General features: G+C 44.2%; 2 protein-coding genes across 3 annotated transcripts in view; one reads left to right on the plus strand and one right to left on the minus strand.

Moving 5' to 3' along the window:
• The window catches only part of cmss1 (cms1 ribosomal small subunit homolog), a 57,707-nt gene that overhangs the window by 4,086 nt on the left and 35,346 nt on the right, over positions 1 to 18,275 (minus strand). For both annotated transcript variants that reach the window (XM_024402939.2, XM_042319850.1), the window contains exons 2-4: positions 1,213 to 1,346; positions 1,040 to 1,117; positions 774 to 912 (exon numbers count right to left, since the gene is read on the minus strand). In XM_024402939.2, coding sequence (XP_024258707.1) covers positions 774 to 912; positions 1,040 to 1,117; positions 1,213 to 1,346 — 351 coding nt within the window. The remainder of the gene's footprint in view (positions 1 to 773; positions 913 to 1,039; positions 1,118 to 1,212; positions 1,347 to 18,275) is intronic.
• The window catches only part of LOC112247095 (filamin A-interacting protein 1-like), a 28,706-nt gene continuing 20,264 nt past the window's right edge, over positions 9,834 to 18,275 (plus strand). Inside the window, exon 1 of the mRNA XM_024415759.2 lies at positions 9,834 to 10,073. The gene's annotated coding sequence lies outside the window, so the exon portion shown is untranslated. The remainder of the gene's footprint in view (positions 10,074 to 18,275) is intronic.

Genomic DNA, 18,275 nt, shown 5'->3' on the forward strand with positions numbered 1-18,275 from the left:
GATTTGAACCAACGACCTTTCGGTTACTGGCCCAACGATCTTAACCACTAGTTTGACAATGCATATCCATGTGCATTGCTTATGGTCTAGATTCCAAGCTATCTGTGCTAATGTTGCCATTTTGTAGAAAGCCATTGTTGATACTAGCCAGATGACCACAGCTTGATAACTACCTAGCAAGATGACAAAGAAACTATTTAATTCACTCTCCATAATCCCATACTGCCAGTGCCAGCTCATAGCCAAATGTTTAGCTAGCTAGCTAATGTTAGCTAAGAACACTGCACAAACTCGGCAGCTAACACAGGCAGCTGTTTCATGGAAACTATTGTGATTTAATGATGTCAATATTTGCTTGCTACAGTGGTTAGCTAGCTTGGAGGAAGTATTTAGTGTTGTGTGCATTGCATCTAGCCTACGGTACATTGCATATGAAGTGTGACTGGCTCATCCGTGGATGTACAGAGAAAATGCCCTTTTTTCCTTTTTTGTTGTTGTTGGCTCCCCCACGTGAGAGTTTGTGCTCTCTGATTGGCTCAAAGTAAAGTTGTTGGCCACTGGCGAACATTTCTACAAGTAGAATTGGCAGGTCCGTCACTACCGGGTCAGGACAGAGCAGGTACCACTTTTGTTCTAGCAAGAGAAGGAATGGCCTCCCACTGTGGTAAGTACCTATCGGCAGTGAGTACCAGTGTGTTTCATGCTTTAGCAGCATGAAACCTAACAGCAGACAGAGGTCAGGTGTGACAGTTGGAAGGTCAAAGGTGACTCACCCTGTAGTTTGAGCTCCTCCAGCTCGATGACGGAGCGTTTATCTTTGAAGTGTTCTAGAACCAGGCTCTGCAGGTCAACTGGAGAGCCCGGTTTGGGGTCCGAGGTGGCGAGGACGTCTGTGATCGTCTTCTTCTTCTTCTGAATACACACAAAGCCAAAATTCCCACTTCTAACTCCAATGCAATTGAATGTAGGCACATTTTAACTGCAGTTCCACTTTTGGTACAGCAGGTGTCTCTTCAATGCCCTCCATCCTCAATCTTACCTTTCTCTTTTTCTTGGGCTTTTTTTCTCCTTCATCCTCTTTCTTCTCCTGAGCCATAAAACACTCAGTCTGTGATTTCTGTGTAGACAAATAGAATTGAGAGAAGCAGTACATAATCCAAACAAAACACACTGAAGTCAGAAGGGTGAAGTTTACAACAAACTATTACATACCAGTGCAGTCTTCTTCTTGACCGGGACTGGGGTTTCTATTACACTCTTCCTCTTCTTTCCTTTCTTCTCCCGTGGGGATGCTTGCTCTGTGGGCTGTTTCTCCGGTTCTTCACTCTCCTCTCCCACGGGGGAATCTGAAAGAGCACAAAGTGCAACTTCTAGTGTGACTTTAAATCAACCTCACTCACTGGACAGGCATAGTTACAAGGAGCATTGTCACCAAGAGGAGTATACTTTGTCACCTTGGAAAACAATGTTGTAACATACAGCCACACCAAATGCCTGGCTAGCTCTCATCCTCGCCTCTTACCCCAATGCTGTGAAGTCATGCCTAGGCCCCATGGGAAAGGAGGACAGAAGAGAATGCCTGCTCGTAAATACCTCTGGTTAAATTTAAACAGGCAAACGCCACGATCCTCTCTCTAAATCTGGACATTTCACAACACTGACTGGCCCCACCATATTCAGTATTCAGACCCCCCCCTACACACAATGACAAAGCAAAGAGTTTTTTGGTTGTTGAAATGTTTGCAAAGGGCCTTGGTCAGGGAGGTGACCAAGAACCCGATGGTCACTCTGACAGAGCTCCAGAGTTACTCTGTAGAGAACCTTCCAGAAGGACAACCAATCAGGCCTTTATGGTAGAGTGTCCAGGTGGAAGACTTTCCTCAGTAAAAGGCACATGACAGTCGACTTGGAATTTGCCAAAAAGCACCTAATGGACTATGAGAAACAAGATGCTCTGGTCTGATGAAACCAAGATTAAACTCTTTGGCCTGAATGCCAAGCGTCATGTGTGGAGGAAACCTGGCACCATCCCTACGGTGAAGCATGGTGGTGGCAGCATCATGCTGTGGGGATGTTTTTCAGCAGCAGGGACTGGGAGACTAGTCAGGATCGAGGGAAAGATGAATGGACCAAAGTACAGAGAGATTCTTAGTGAAAACCTTCTCCAGAGAGCTCAGGAACCGAGACGGGGGTGAAAGTTCACCTTCCAACAGCACAGCGACCCTAAGCACACAGCCAAGACAACAGGAGTGGCTTCGGGACAAGTCTCTGAATGTCCTTGAGTGGCCCAGCCAGAGCCCGGACTTGAACCCAATCGAACCTCTCTGGAGAGACCTGAAAATAGCTGTGCAGCAACACTCCCCATCCAACCTGACAGTGATTGAGAGGATCTGAGGAGAGGAATGGGAGAAACTCCCCAAATACAGGTGTGCCAAGCTTGTAGCCTCATACCCAAGAAGACTCAAGGCTGTAATCGCTACCAAAGGTGCTTCAACAAAGTACTGAGTAAAGAATCTGAATACTTATGTAAATGTGATATTTAAGTTTTTATAAATTTGTAAACATTTTAAAAACCTGTTTTTGCTTTGTCATTATAAGGTATTGATCAACACGAGTAGAGGTGTTTTCTAGACTGAATGTGTAGGCTGAATAGTTTATCAGCTGATATGTTTATAAGACTCCAACACCTGATTCCCTCTTCATGTGTATATCACCAATAGTTCATTCTAATTCCCATGGATTCATAAGCCTATAAGGTCCTCCCACTACAATACAGGACACTGTGTTTCTGCATCTGGGCCCTCTACAATACAGGTGACTGTTTGTCTGCATCTGGGCCCTCTACAATACAGGTGACTGTGTGTCTGCATCTGGGCCCTCTACAATACAGGTGACTGTGTGTCTGCATCTGGGCCCTCTACAATACAGGTGACTGTGTGTCTGTATCTGGGCCCTTATAGACAGAGGCCGTGTCCGAATATCCATACTATACATACTTAAACTGCATACTATTTACTCATTGTCGCATACCATTTAGCGTTTAGTAAAAAGTATGCAGTACACCACGGCAGCAACACAATATTGGCTCCTGATCGGCTCAGTAGGTGGGATGGGGCCGAGTGAGGGTGGAATTTTTCCAAATTCAACAGACATGCATGGCATTAATAATAGCTCATTTCCCATTAGATTCATTTTTCTAAACCCTGAATAGAATAGGAATGGAGTTATAGGTCTACTCAGGCTGGTTATAGGCAGACTATCGCATTCAACCTAATGGAGTTCTAGGCCTACTCAGGCTGGTTATAGACAGGCTATCACATTCAACCTAATGGAGTTATAGGCCTACTCGACTATTAGACATATACCTTAGTAGCCCATATAGCCCCTCAATCCTATTTAAAAAGGACTGAAGACAGAAACAGAATTTGGTTCCATTTCAACATATTTAATAGTGAAACCAAAGTGCTGTAACTTCAGATGTTCAAATCAAAACACTATTGTACAGAAGAACGTGGGACAGCCGGGTGCATCACACATTCAGAACTGCTGGACAGCAACATAGTAAACCAAAGCACTGATCATTGGGAACGAGATCTGAATGACTGCTAAGGCTTAATCCATTCATTAAATAGGTAGCCACGCCTACAAAACTAAAACAATCCATATGTTCCAATCAAACGGCCTGATTAACATAACAACACAGCCACAACCCTGGTGGAGTCCCTGGTGCCCACACATTCTGAAATCAAAAGATGGTTTAGTATTTAGTTTAAAAGCTCTGACGAAGGCCAAGAGAACAAGAAACCCTTTACAGTGAGAAAACAGACACACGCTTTGGGTAAACATTTTGTTGAAAGACTTTTGTTTTAAAGACGATGCAATACTCGTTATCATTTTAAGGAGAACACAATCTACTTTGCCTACATTTGAACAGCACTGCAGAAGCTTTGGGTACCTTCCCAATTAAGAAGACAGATTGTTTTGTTTGGCGGCTTGAATGGATTGTGGAAAAGTGTGCATCGAAATCTACCAAATGAAGAGCTGAAACAACCTCCTGGGTTTTAAACTATAATCGATTCTCAAAATGTCGCATATTATTAATATTAAACATTCTATTTTCACCCACCGTGGCGAACCCTTCAACCTCAGGATGTGGCCTTTCCCCAAAAGGTCCCTCACAGTGTTCTACAGGATCCCCATTGAGAACATATTGTCTGGCTGCATCACAGCCTGGTACACGTACTCCACCACCGTGGACCGCAAGGCACTACAGAGAGTGGTATGCTTAGCCGAACCAATCATTGGGTGCAGACTGCCTGCCCTCCAGAACACCGACAGCACCAGGTGTCACAGGAAGGCCAAGATCATCAGAGACCTCAGCTACCCGAGCCACGGCCTGTTCCCCCCGCTTCCATCACTAAGAAAAGGGCAGTACAAGAGCACCATGACAAAAACTGGAAGACTGGCCAAGAGCTTCTAACCCCAGAACATCAGGCTGCTGAACATCCACTAGTCAGCTACCTGCTCCCCCATCAGGCTGCTGAACATCCACTAGTCAGGTACCTGCTCCCCCATCAGGCTGCTGAACATCCACTACTCAGCTACCTGCTCCCCCATCAGGCTGCTGAACATCCACTAGTCAGCTACCTGCTCCCCATCAGGCTGCTGTCAGCTACCTGCTCCCCCATCAGGAGAACATCCACTAGTCAGCTACCTGCTCCCCCATCAGGCTGCTGAACATCCACTAGTCAGCTACCTGCTCCCCATCAGGCTGCTGAACATCCACTAGTCAGCTACCTGCTCCCCCATCAGGCTGCTGAACATCCACTAGTCAGCTACCTGCTCCCCCATCAGGCTGCTGAACATCCACTAGTCAGCTACCTGCTCCCCCATCAGGCTGCTGAACATCCACTAGTCAGCTACCTGCTCCCCATCAGGCTGCTGAACATCCACTACTCAGCTACCTGCTCCCCCATCAGGCTGCTGAACATCCACTAGTCAGCTACCTGCTCCCCCATCAGGCTGCTGAACATCCACTACTCAGCTACCTACTCCCCATCAGGCTGCTGAACATCCACTAGTCAGCTACCTGCTCCCCCATCAGGCTGCTGAACATCCACTAGTCAGCTACCTGCTCCCCCATCAGGCTGCTGAACATCCAAGTCAGCTACCTGCTAGTCAGCTACCCCCCATCAGGCTGCTGAACATCCACTAGTCAGCTACCTGCTCCCCATCAGGCTGCTGAACATCCACTACTCAGCTACCTGCTCCCCCATCAGGCTGCTGAACATCCACTAGTCAGCTACCTGCTCCCCCATCAGGCTGCTGAACATCCACTAGTCAGCTACCTGCTCCCCCATCAGGCTGCTGAACATCCACTAGTCAGCTACCTGCTCCCCCATCAGGCTGCTGAACATCCACTAGTCAGCTACCTGCTCCCCCATCAGGCTGCTGAACATCCACTAGTCAGCTACCTGCTCCCCATCAGGCTGCTGAACATCCACTACTCAGCTACCTGCTCCCCCATCAGGCTGCTGAACATCCACTAGTCAGCTACCTGCTCCCCCATCAGGCTGCTGAACATCCACTAGTCAGCTACCTGCTCCCCATCAGGCTGCTGAACATCCACTAGTCAGCTACCTGCTCCCCCATCAGGCTGCTGAACATCCACTACTCAGCTACCTGCTCCCCCATCAGGCTGCTGAACATCCACTAGTCAGCTACCTGCTCCCCCATCAGGCTGCTGAACATCCACTAGTCAGCTACCTGCTCCCCATCAGGCTGCTGAACATCCACTAGTCAGCTACCTGCTCCCCCATCAGGCTGCTGAACATCCACTAGTCAGCTACCTGCTCCCCCTGTTCCCTTTTTTTTTAGTGTAATTCACATTTAACTGCATATCTGGTCCTTTAATGGTGCATCTAGTGATGGTTCTGTACTGCTGCTGCTCATGGTAAATAATAGTTAGGAATGATATACTTCTGCCAGGTAAGCCTACTTTGCAGTTAACATTTAATTGAGAAAAAATATTTCAACCCACAAGACAGTTATCACATCAACTGGCTACACACATAGTGACAGACAGGTTTAATATAGCTGGAAACGTATTAGCAGACATTGTGTTAGGATTGGCTTTGTAAGCCAATAGTGGTCAACCAGGGGTAGGTTAATGTAAACGTTGCATTGATTACATAGTAGCTGGGAGCTTGCGGTGTCTAATACTTGTGAGATTTGTTGACACTGTGACACTGTTTGATGGAACACTCAAGAGCATGAACCAACCATCCTGCAAAATTGCATGTGTTTTCAGAATTATTTGGCAAGCTCCTCATTGGTGAACTATGGTAGCTCACCAGCGACCTGTTGAAGACCTCTGATTTAGAGTAATGCAGTAGTATATATTTGGAGTAACACATGGGTGTCCACTGATCTTTTTAGTACACTCACAGGACACTTTGCAGGATGGTTAGTTCATGCTCTGAGTGTCCAGCATAGCTGACAGTGACGTGTATTAGTCAGACATGTAGCTCAAAATACTACAATGACAAACTGCACTCAACACACTGTCGACCAACTGCGGACCGACTGGAGAGAGTGTGAGTGAAGGTTAACCACTTTCTCCATATTGGTCACCCTGTTTTTTCCTCTCTGCCCCCATCTCGCCATCTTGATCGGTCCCTCTTTCTCCATCCATCACTTTTGAGTCAGTCCATCTGTCCAGGGGAGAGAGGGTCGTTTTTATTTTATTTAAGGCACTGGGGGGGTCATAGTTGGGGCTGTTGCGGAGACCGTATTACCACCACACCGGTCAAGAGTCACGAAAGTAGTCAAATTCCACATGACCGTTTAGTCACAGTAAACTCTGATGCTGCTGATATTCATTAGTAGCCCACCAAACATGTTAACTGCTTGTTCTCAGCACTCTATTGTCCCTCTAATCACTCTGACATCAATGCAAATGTAATCAAAAATCTAATCAAACACTTCATGAGAGCCCATGAACTCATGTTGCGCAATATTTCTATAGGCTATGCAATTGCGTGAAAAGAGTCATGACCTCCACTAAAAAGAAGATCAGCTTTCTATAGGCTAGGCCTACTATATTTATTTCTCAACTTTCCTAATACTAAGCACATTAATTATATGTACAACAGGAATAGAGTCTACCTGGCTGGCATGAAAATAAACCACGAGGAAAAGCATCCTCTATTTGCTATTTAAATTCATAGATTACATTTTTTCCAGCTGCCCTGGTTTTGATACAGGTGCATGATAACGGTCCATTCTAAATCAAAACAAATTTCACACATATATTATTTAGTATACAGTACCAGTCAAACGTTTGGTCAAACCTACTTATTCAAGGGTTTTTCTTAATTTTTTAAAACTATTTTCTACATTGTAGAAAAATAGTGAAGACATCAAAACTATGAAATAACACATATGGAATCACATAGTAACCAAAAGAGTGTTAAATAAATAAAAATATATCATATATTTATATCTCAAAGTAGCCACCCTTTGCCTTGACAGCTTTGCACATTCTTGGCATTCTCTCAACCAGCTTCACGAGGAATGTTTTACCAACAGTCTTGAAGGAGTTACATATGCTGAGCACTTGTTGGCTGCTTTTCCTTCATTCTGCAGTCCAGCTCATCCCAAACCATCTCAATTGGGTTGAGGTCAGGTGATTGTGGAGGCCTGGTCATCTGATGCAGCACTCCATCACTCTCCTTCTTGGTCAAATAGCCCTTACACAGCCTGGAGGTGGGTTGGGTCATTGTCCTATTGAAAAACAAATGATGGCGGGACTAAGCGCAAACCAGATGGGATGGCATATCTCTGCAGAATGCTGTGGTAGCCATGCTGGTTAAGTGTGCCTTGGATTCTTAACAAATTACAGACAGTGTCACCAGCAAAGCACCCCCACACCATCACACCTCCTCCTCCATGCTTCACGGTGGGAACCACACATGCGGAAATGATCCGTTCACCTACTCTGAGCCTCACAAAGGCACAGTGTTTGGAACCAAAAATCTCACATTTGGACTTGTCAGACCAAAAAACAGATTTCCACCTCTCTAATGTCAATTGCTTGTGTTTCTTGGCCCAAGCAAGTCTTCTTATTGGTGTCCTTTAGTAGTGGTTTCTTTGCGATCATGAAGGCCTGATTCACGTAGTCGCCTCTGAACAGTTGATGTTGAGATGTGTATGTTACTTGAAGTCTGTGAAGCATTTATTTGGGCTGCAATCTAAGGTGCAGTTAACTCTAATGAACTAATCTTCTGCAGCAGAGGTAACTCTGGGTCTTACATTCCTGTGGCAGTCCTCATGCGAGCCAGTTTCATCACAGCGCTTGATGGTTTTTGCGACTTGAAGAAACTTTCAAAGTACTTGAAATTTTCCATATTAACTGACCTTCATGTCTAAAAGTAATGATCACTGTGCTTATAATGTGCAGAAATAGACAACATTTTAAGCTAAATGTTCTGATCTGTCAGTTTTTTTAATGCTAGTGGTTGTATTAATTTGGGATCTATCGCATCTCACAACTGTCCCAGACTATGTTTGGAATATTTATTTCTCGCACAGAATAGGTTGACCTTTGTACTATGGGGATAGTAGATTGACATAGGCTAGTGGTTTTGCTGTTCGTTAGGCCTACTCATCTTGTTGGCTGACGAAAAGTAAATGTGGAGAGTTCTTCCAATACCTTCAATATGCACCTCGGAATTGGATAAGGACGCGTCCACAATGTGTCGGTCTTCACTTGTAGCCTGTGGGAAAGACCCGATCACGTGATGGGAGCACAGAGCACTCAGGGAGAAAGACAACGCCCACTGGCCACAAAAGGCATTGATTGTTAGGGTGCATTACGGCCACACTCTGTGAAACTCTAGACATTATCAAGTGCTTGTCAAATTGTGAAGGAGAGACTATTGGAGTGTGTACAGCATGCTAAAAAACAAACAAAGCAGAGATCATGCCTTTCAAGCAACTTTTTTCAAATCAGTCGCATCACGCAGCCTTACAATGTACTAAATTTCAAAACATATAGCCCAACGTTTGTAGAACAACAGAAGTTACATTAATAACTCTAAATTAAGCATATAGGAATAGCTATCTTTGTTAACTGCTCAACAAAGAATAGCCACATGTGCACACTCCCTCAAATCGTTTGGAGAAAATATCCTTTATATTCTATTCAGCTTTGTTCAATTGTATTCTTCTTACCATAAAATAATGCCACAGAATGCTAAGCAAATCTTGTCTGCTAAATGAACTAGTGTAGCCCACAGCCATTTGGCATAGCCAGATCAGGACCCAACAAAAAGGACAACTCAGAGTATTCTGTTCTGTTCTTCTGAAATAGACTACATTTTCTTCATAGTATGCTTCTTTAGACCGATCTAAAATAAATAATGGACTTATTGTGGAGGTGTAGGCTATATTACATGGATTTATTAGACTTTTTAAAATGTAGATGTTTCAACAGTCTGCATCAGTGTGTGGGAGCCAGGAGATGCTAAACGTGTTTATGTTAATTAACGACCAATTACCATGAGACCGACAGTTATTTGCTTGACAATCACCGGCTGACTAAATTTCATGACTGCCACAGCCCTAGTCATAGCAGGAAAGAGGGTCTGGGTGTGTGTGCGCGCGTGCGGGGCCAACTCATTTCCGCATGGTAGGTCTGATCCTATCCACTCCTCCCTGGCCCCACCCCTTCACTCTATCCTTCTTTACAGTCATCTGTCAGGGCAATCGCTCCCTCTCTCCATCCGTCCACCCTCCCCATCCCGTCTTTAAGGACCAAACTACACACTCTCCGTCTCACACAGACACACACATCCCCCTCTCTTTCCTTCTATCTGGACATCTGAGGAAACGTGAGGACACAAAAGAGAGAGAAAAGAGAATAAAAGGGAAAGACAAAACACGGACCAGAAGAGCGCATAAGAAGGGGGGAAAGGAGGGGGATCACTTTATTGGATGACAGTGAAGGAGAAGGAGTACCAGACGGAGTAGCACAGCCAAGGCCTCACCTGTCTGGTCCATCAGTCCTGCAGGTATGTCGGCCTACCTATTAACTTGACTGGTGTTAACCCAGGATGACAGACAAAGTCAGAACAGTTAAATGGTCTGTCTGAACACTGGCTTTGTAGACAGAGTTGCTCTCATAGAAATAGAACCTCCTCTGGGCTGGTCTGCGGTTGGGTAGGGCCGGTCTGCGGTTGGGTAGGGCCGGTCTGCGGTTGGGTAGGGCCGGTCTGCGGTTGGGCTGGTCTGCGGTTGGGCTGGTCTGCGGTTGGTTAGGGCCGGTCTGCGGTTGGGTAGGGCCGGTCTGCGGTTGGGTAGGGCCGGTCTGCGGTTGGGTAGGGCCGGTCTGCGGTTGGGTAGGGCTGGTCTGCGGTTGGTTAGGGCCGGTCTGCGGTTGCCCTGGGCCAGTCTGCGGTGCCCTGGGCTGGTCTGCGGTTGCCCTGGGCCGGTCTGCGGCTGGGCCCTGGGCCGGTCTGCGGTTGGGTAGGGCCGGTCTGCGGTTGGGCTGGTCTGCGGTTGGTTAGGGCCGGTCTGCGGTTGGGCTGGTCTGCGGTTGCCCTGGGCCGGTCTGCGGCTGCCCTGGGCCGGTCTGCGGTTGCCCTGGGCCGGTCTGCGGTTGCCCTGGGCCTGGGGTCTGCGGTTGGGTAGGGCCGGTCTGCGGTTGGGTAGGGCCGGTCTGCGGTTGGGTAGGGCCGGTTTGGATAGAGCTCATTTTAGCTGCTGTTTTATTCTCAGTTCTAAAAATTGTGATTGTCTGCTTCTTAAGTTTGACTGCCTTCATACTCTTAACACAGTCAATGTGTGAGGATCCGAGTGTGTGAAACTGAAGTTATGCCCTTTCTTCTGTCTGGTGCTGGGAAACAGTCTGGTGCTGGGAAACACTCACCAAACACCAGTCCCTGGTTGACTTTGAATAACCCAGACTATTTGTGTGCCAAGGGAATGTAGAATAAACAATGAACCAAGAATTGTATGTCTAATGAGTGCAGAGAGACAAACCCAAACTCTAAGCCACAAAGACCCCCCTGACAACCGGTCAAGCAGTATCAGTGCATGTGTGTGTGTGTGTGTGTGTGTGTGCTGAGCCAATTCAGCGAGTGTCTGACTGATTTTAGGATTATGCTGGAGGTCAGGTTTACCTTGACAAACAAAACACTATAACGGCGGGGGTCTAAAAACAGGAAAGGCATATGGATAAATGGATTAGACGGCAGGTCAAGTCTTTCAGATATATGGATAGTCGAGTTTGACATGGAAGGGAGAGAGTAGCCATACAGACTCACGTTAGTTAGACAAACCTGTAGATGCCACAAGTTATCTATCATTCCAGCTGGTAGTGCCTGCCTTGACAGCGTCAAATCAATGTTAAAAAAGCTAGTTAAGATAGCCAGCTAGCTAGTTTGCCATCTAGGCAAAAATGGTTACTGATTGTTCAATGCACTTCCCATCCTAGTCTACAACAAGTCCATTTAGATGAAACAGCCTACCTGATGGTTTCTCATTGTAGCTCATGTAACTTCATTCTGTCATTTTAATTCCATCTTGCATTGATTAAAGATCTCCCGTGTTGCTGGCTACACATGGGGCCACTGACTATAGACAGCGCATGTCAAAACTACATTCAAAAATGTTGTTTTATTGAATTTCCGAATGTCATGTGTGTACCAATGTCGCATAGATTTAATTTATTTAGACAATGCTTTTTCATTGTTAAAATAGGCATATGAATATTTATTATTTTTTTAATGAATACTCTTGCAAGTATTTGAATACTAATGTCCGTTCAAATATTTCGACGACTTTGAATAACTGTGACCATCTCTAGTAGAGGTCGACCGAGTATGATTTTTCAACGCCGATACCGATTATTGGAGGACCAAAAAAGCTGATACCGATTCAAATTGGACGATTTTTTATTTATTTATTTGTAAAAAGGACAATTACAACAACACTGAATGAACACTTATTTTAACTTAATATAACACATCAATAAAATCTATTTAGCCTCAAGGTAAATAATGAAACATGTTCAATTTAGTTTAAATAATGCAAAAATAAAGTGTTGGAGAAGAAAGTAAAAGTGCAATATGTGCCATGTAAGAAAGCTAACGATTCAGTTCCTTGCTCAGAACATGAGAACATATGAAAGCTGGTGGTTCCTTTTAACATGAGTCTTCAATATTCCCAGGTAAGAAGTTAAATAAAAAGGTCCAAAAACATTTGGGGGCATATTGGCGCCCAAAAATACCAATTTCCGATTGTTCTGAAAACTTGAAATTGGCCCTAATTAATCGGCCATTCCGATTAATCGGTCAACCTCTAATCTCTAGGTGTGTGTGTCTGTGCATGTTTTAAATGTGTACCTGTGTGAATGTTTGTGTGTAGTATGGTCAGTACTGAGGGCCTCGGTACAAGGGATACATTTCTCCCCCATGGAACAGCGGAGAGATCAAATTTCCCTCCAGAATACCTGGAGGTTACTCTAGGAAAAGAGCTCTATTAATACAACATTCTAACGCTAGAGCACACTATGCTAATGCTAGCACAAAAACCCCTTCGAGCAACTACTGATTTACAGCCACTAGCGAGGATGCTATCAATGATCAAATACATGCAGTACATACTATAGCTACACAACTACTGTAGCCTAGTATGTAAATATGCTAATAAAAATACATAACAGCTCACAGAAAGACCAACATTTCCATAAAAAGCAAACATGTTTCTTCAGATGATTGCTTCAGAGGCCTTTTATGCCCCGCCAAGGGAGAAACAAGCTAGGGGAAACACTGCTAGGCTGTGTGTATGTATGCCGGTCTGTGTTCTGTTCTTGTCAAAAAGTACCGACGGGCATTGGGCACATTAAATCCCTCATTTACACAGAGTGACGTGTGAACAGTAAAAATACCCCCAATGATGCATCACACAGAGGTCGCTCCTAAAAGTCACTGCCATTTTGGGACCAACCTGGGCCCATCCCGCCACACACACACACACACACTTCTAGGCCAGTCCTACCAAACACACACAGGTCGTCCAGGCTGGAAAGGTGAAAGGTCAGAGGGGGGTGATAATTGGCATCCTTCTCTACCATGTCATGTTGCTTATTGGGACATCCCAAAATGACACGGGCTTAGTGCCCTAAACACCCTCATTAGAGACACAGAGTTAGAGCCTATTTTACACCCAGGACCACATTCTGACCCCAACAACACCAGAGACGGAGAGAGAGACACAGATCGACCAAGACAGAGAGAGGTGAATAGAGGAGAGAGAGGGAGGTGGTATGAGAAAGAGAATGGAGAGCAAAGAGTTGGTGGACGGGGAAAAATGAGACACACTGCCCAAGTTCCTTCAGGACAATATCCTACAGAGTTGAGGGGTAGGGAAAATGACCCACAGCATTTACATTTGAGTCATTTAGCAGACACTCATCCAGAGACGTACAGTAGTGAGTGCATCCATTTTCTTACTTTTTTCATCCTGGTACCCAGTGGGAGCCCGGGCGTTGCAAGAGCCATGCAGCCACACGGGACCACATTAATGCCCTCATTTCCTAACCCCCCGATCCTCTCTGGTCAGACCAGATGGTTATAGGCTGTTCTGGTCACAGATAAGGCTAACAGGTAAATGAGTTCACAGGAGGGAGAGACAGGGATCAATGGAGATGCCTGGTTTAAATGGGAATCAATAATGTTAATTGGTTTTTGAGATGATCAATAGATTGAGGCAGAAATCAGCTGAAACCAGACAGGCACCATGTTGTTCACTGGGCACTGTTTGTAAAGTCATGATCAAATCACGGGCTGGTTTTGAGTACTGTATAAAAACCAGGTGGGCTCTTGAAAATACACACACACCAAAAACACGTGCACACACACCAAAAACACGTGCACACACACCAAAAACACGTGCACACACACCAAAAACACGTGCACACACACCAAAAACACGTGCACACACACCAAAAACACGTGCACACACACCAAAAACACGTGCACACACACCAAAAACACGTGCACACACACCAAAAACACGTGCACACACACCAAAAACACGTGCACACACACCAAAAACACGTGCACACACACCAAAAACACGTGCACACACACCAAAAACACGTGACACACACCAAAAACACATGCACACACACCAAAAACACGTGCACACACACCAAAAACATGTGCACACACACCAAAAAACATGTGCACACACACCAAAAAAACATGCACACACACCAAAAAAACATGTGCACACACACCAAAAAAACATGTGCACACACACCAAAAAAACATGCACACACACCAAAAAAACATGCACACACACCAAAAAAACATGCACACACACCAAAAAAACATGCACACACACCAAAAAAACATGCACACACTCAGCGTGATTATCTCTGCGGGGCAGATAGTGATTAAGAGCTTTACTCAGGGCACTTAGGCCTAACAGGGCTAACTATTAGTCTGATTAAAGATACCACTCAGGCCTGCAGGATATCAACCGCTGTGTGCTTGTGCGTGTGCAATTTCAACACGATTAATCTTACTTGAGATGGTATATGCTTAACTTTAACATCCATTAGTAGTGGACGAGGTGAGTAACCTCCTAATACAATATAAATCACCCTAAGCACCTGCAAAAGAGGTGTATGAAGCCTAACTCATCAACACAATTCCTTTTAAAGCATCTTTCCATCTTCCACTCTCCTGGCTAGACTACAAGTACACAGCTGCCAGGTAAACTGGGTTTGTTTCCTAATGCTACAGTACCACTGAGCACTATGATATCCCAGGCCCATTTCTCATCATGTTCACTTTGACCTTTCAGGTCAGCAAAATCACGTTTCCGTGTTTCAGAAATTCTAGATTACTTTTTTTAATCAATTTGAAGTGGTTAAAAATCTATACTTCATCCCAGGTCAAGTAGAAATGCAGTCCAGAGAATATATTGATGACGTTGAGGCCTGTTCTTTCTTCCTCCTTTAGACACTATTGAACATCCGTTATTGTTAAATCAATAGTGAATTTAGCGCCCTACAGGCAATGTAAACAACCCTTTAAGTGTCAGTGAGAGATGTCCGAGATTGAGGAAACGTGTTTGGAGAGATTCTCTGCTCATGAGGTCAAGAGACATTTTCCTCCCCATTTGAAAAAGGGTAAACCATTTGACTATTTTTATGTAGTTTAAGGGTATAAATCTAATGTTAAATGGAATGTTAGGAAGTGACAAGTTCAGGAAAGGGGATAGGCACAGGTTGTAGACTGTGAAATGGATCAACCACTAGCCTACAGTCTATTTAGTACAATGGATGATAAGAGTTCCCTCATCACGAGTGTCATCCCAGCAGAACAGGCTAAATGCTGCCCCCTATTGGATTGACCAACACATTAGCTCTCACATGAGACAGATGGTAATGAACTGGAGCAAGCCTTTTAATTCAGGCAAGTGTCAAAACATCCCAATGATTTAAAATGAATAAGAAATATACACGGGGTACCAGTACTGCATATCGACTGATGGTACTTAGTGTATATAGTTATTGTTACTCAGAGGCTGCTGCCTACATACAGGCTTGAAATCACTTGCCACTTTAATAAATGGATCACTAGTCACTTTAATAATGACACTTTAATAATGTTTACATATCTTGCATTACTCATCTCGTATGTATTTACTGTATTTTATACCATCTATTGCATCTTGCCTATGCTGCTCTGTCATTGCTCATCCATATATTTATATGTATATATTCTTATTCCATTCCTTTACTTAGATTTGTGTGTATTAGGTAGTTGTTGTGGAGTTTTTAGACTACTTGTTAGATATTGCTGCATTGTCAGAACTAGAAGCACAAGCATTTTGCTACACTAGCATTAACATCTGCTAACCAAATGTGATTTGATTTATTCCTAACGTTATTATTTTTCTATCGTTTCTCATTTTTGTCTCTCTGCATTGTTGGGAAGGGCCCGTCAGTCAGCATTTTACTGTTCGTCTACACCTGTTGATTACAAATCAGTTGACAAACACATTTGATTTGATTTACTTCTATTTTCTTAGTAAGACAGTAAGGCTGTTATACAACACATACTTTAGTGCACAAAGTGTGTGTGTGTAGCGTCATTTGGTTCTCTTGCCCCCTCTCGTGATGTAACATCCAGGATAGTTAGCCTTGGGGTTATTCACAACACAGGGGTACAGAATCATATAATCATTGACCTGTGATGTCAGAGCGGTTGCATGTGATATCCATGTGTCTATGAGGGCCAAAGCACATCTCTGAGCGCTCGCTTTCCCCCTGACAGATAGTGTGTAATGTTTAATATCACTCCAGCCTGTCTCTATCAATCATCTCTGTAGCACTCTGATGCAATGCCAGAATAATCTACAATCTGATGGCTATGGATGGACGGCAAGTGTGTGTGAATGTGCAAACCTGACTACCTTGCAAGCATACTGTATCCATCCATCACACACACACGTGGACTTTCACATGGTTCCCCTATCCAGAGATTGTACTAAGCTCTCTTGACAGAAAGTCAGTCTTTATTTTGCAGCAGAGGACACACCCCATTTTATATCCTCAGTCCAGAATGTAAACGTCATGTCATTACGTCACAATGACCTTCAAATGGACTCTGCTTTTCCATGTTACAGTGTATTTCTACAGTCTGAAAGAGTGGTTTTAGGTCTGTTTAAAGCCAAGAGACTACACCCAGCCAAGAAAATAACCACTCAAATTGTAAAAATATATTACCCACTGAGAGGGCAGTTCTGCCAAAATAAGAACAATAAATAACGCACATTAAGCTGATGGGAAGTTTGGTATGCATCAGTCATGAGAGTATGTGAGAGTGTAGCACTAGCCATGCATGTGTGAAACAGAGGCCAGTAGTTGGAATGCTCCAAGACAAGAAACAGGGAGACAAACCCCACAAAGAAAGAACTGTTTCATAAACAGTAAGCCTATAGAACATCTAACCATTCTAGCAGTATGAGACTAGTAAAACCTACACAGCAAATCTGTTGTGCAAGGCGACTCATCGCAATGCCAGCAATTTAGTTCATTCCCATGAATTGTGATTGTTCTCTCATACTGTTTCTAAAAGGTAGTTCACAACATTCACCATAGACAATTCCTGGACTATAGCCAATAGATCCATTTCCTCCTCACTTTTCCTTCATGCACGCTGATTTGAAAGAATTGGAATGCTGCGGGGGATATGGTGGAGTAGACCTATCAGTGGCCATGAAGGGAGGGGGACGAGGATGGCCAAGCGAAATATTGAACTTTCTGACAGCAGTTCAAAAACAAACGCCTCAGAAGACGGAGAGGAAGAGGATGTTTAAAAAAGGATTCTCTGGTGGGCGTGTCATTAGATGCAAACAGCCATCACCGGTGCAAACCCACTGTTTAATGTTAAATATTTGGAAAAACTATTGCTCATGACTTGTTCCTCTGGTCCAATTCCATGAAGAGGATATTGTAAAACTTCATATCTTTGAAAACTGCCTCACCCCCGAGATTCCATAAAACCTTACTTCTCTGGGGGCCGCTGAATAGTAACGTGTCAGCTAACATGAGTGAACATAGCTTCAGTAATTCATGCATTGAAGTCAAGGCAAAGACGCAACCAGAGACTCCCCTGCATCCTATTGATTAACCACATTAATAGGCATTAACAGCTCTTCAACACATGACTTCATAAAAGGTCAATAGGGTTCAGCTAATTCATGTGCTGTGTTTTTCCATCAGAGCTGAGCTTTATGGCTTTGATCTCAGTGGTAAATGGTTGGCTGTCTGAAACGTAACTCGGACTCATGTCACTAATATAAGTGTTTTACGATCAGTAGAAAACCTTAAGATAAGTTGTGATGTAATCTATATTGTGCTAGGTCTATGGCACAGAAACGTTGCCTAAATAATTGTACAGAAACTTATTTGAAGTTGATTCAAACAATGTCATGTAAACAAGTCATGCAGGATGAACGTTTCCTAATCTGCATGACTGCAGCAAATGTTTACTAAACAAGCAAGAATGATGGAATTGTTGGGAGAGCCATTATTTTCCCTTCGTTGTGTTGGTTGTGGGTAAGCGAGCTCCTGGAACAAAGACTGTTGGGTTCTAGAAATCCTGCTCCTGGAACCAATAATGTTGTTGGGTTCTACAATTGCAGCTGGAACCAAGACTGTTGGGTTTTAGAACTCCTGCTCCTGGAACCAA

The sequence above is a fragment of the Oncorhynchus tshawytscha genome, linkage group LG03, assembly GCF_018296145.1.
Source record: "Oncorhynchus tshawytscha isolate Ot180627B linkage group LG03, Otsh_v2.0, whole genome shotgun sequence".
In the NCBI taxonomy this organism is placed as follows: domain Eukaryota; kingdom Metazoa; phylum Chordata; class Actinopteri; order Salmoniformes; family Salmonidae; genus Oncorhynchus; species Oncorhynchus tshawytscha.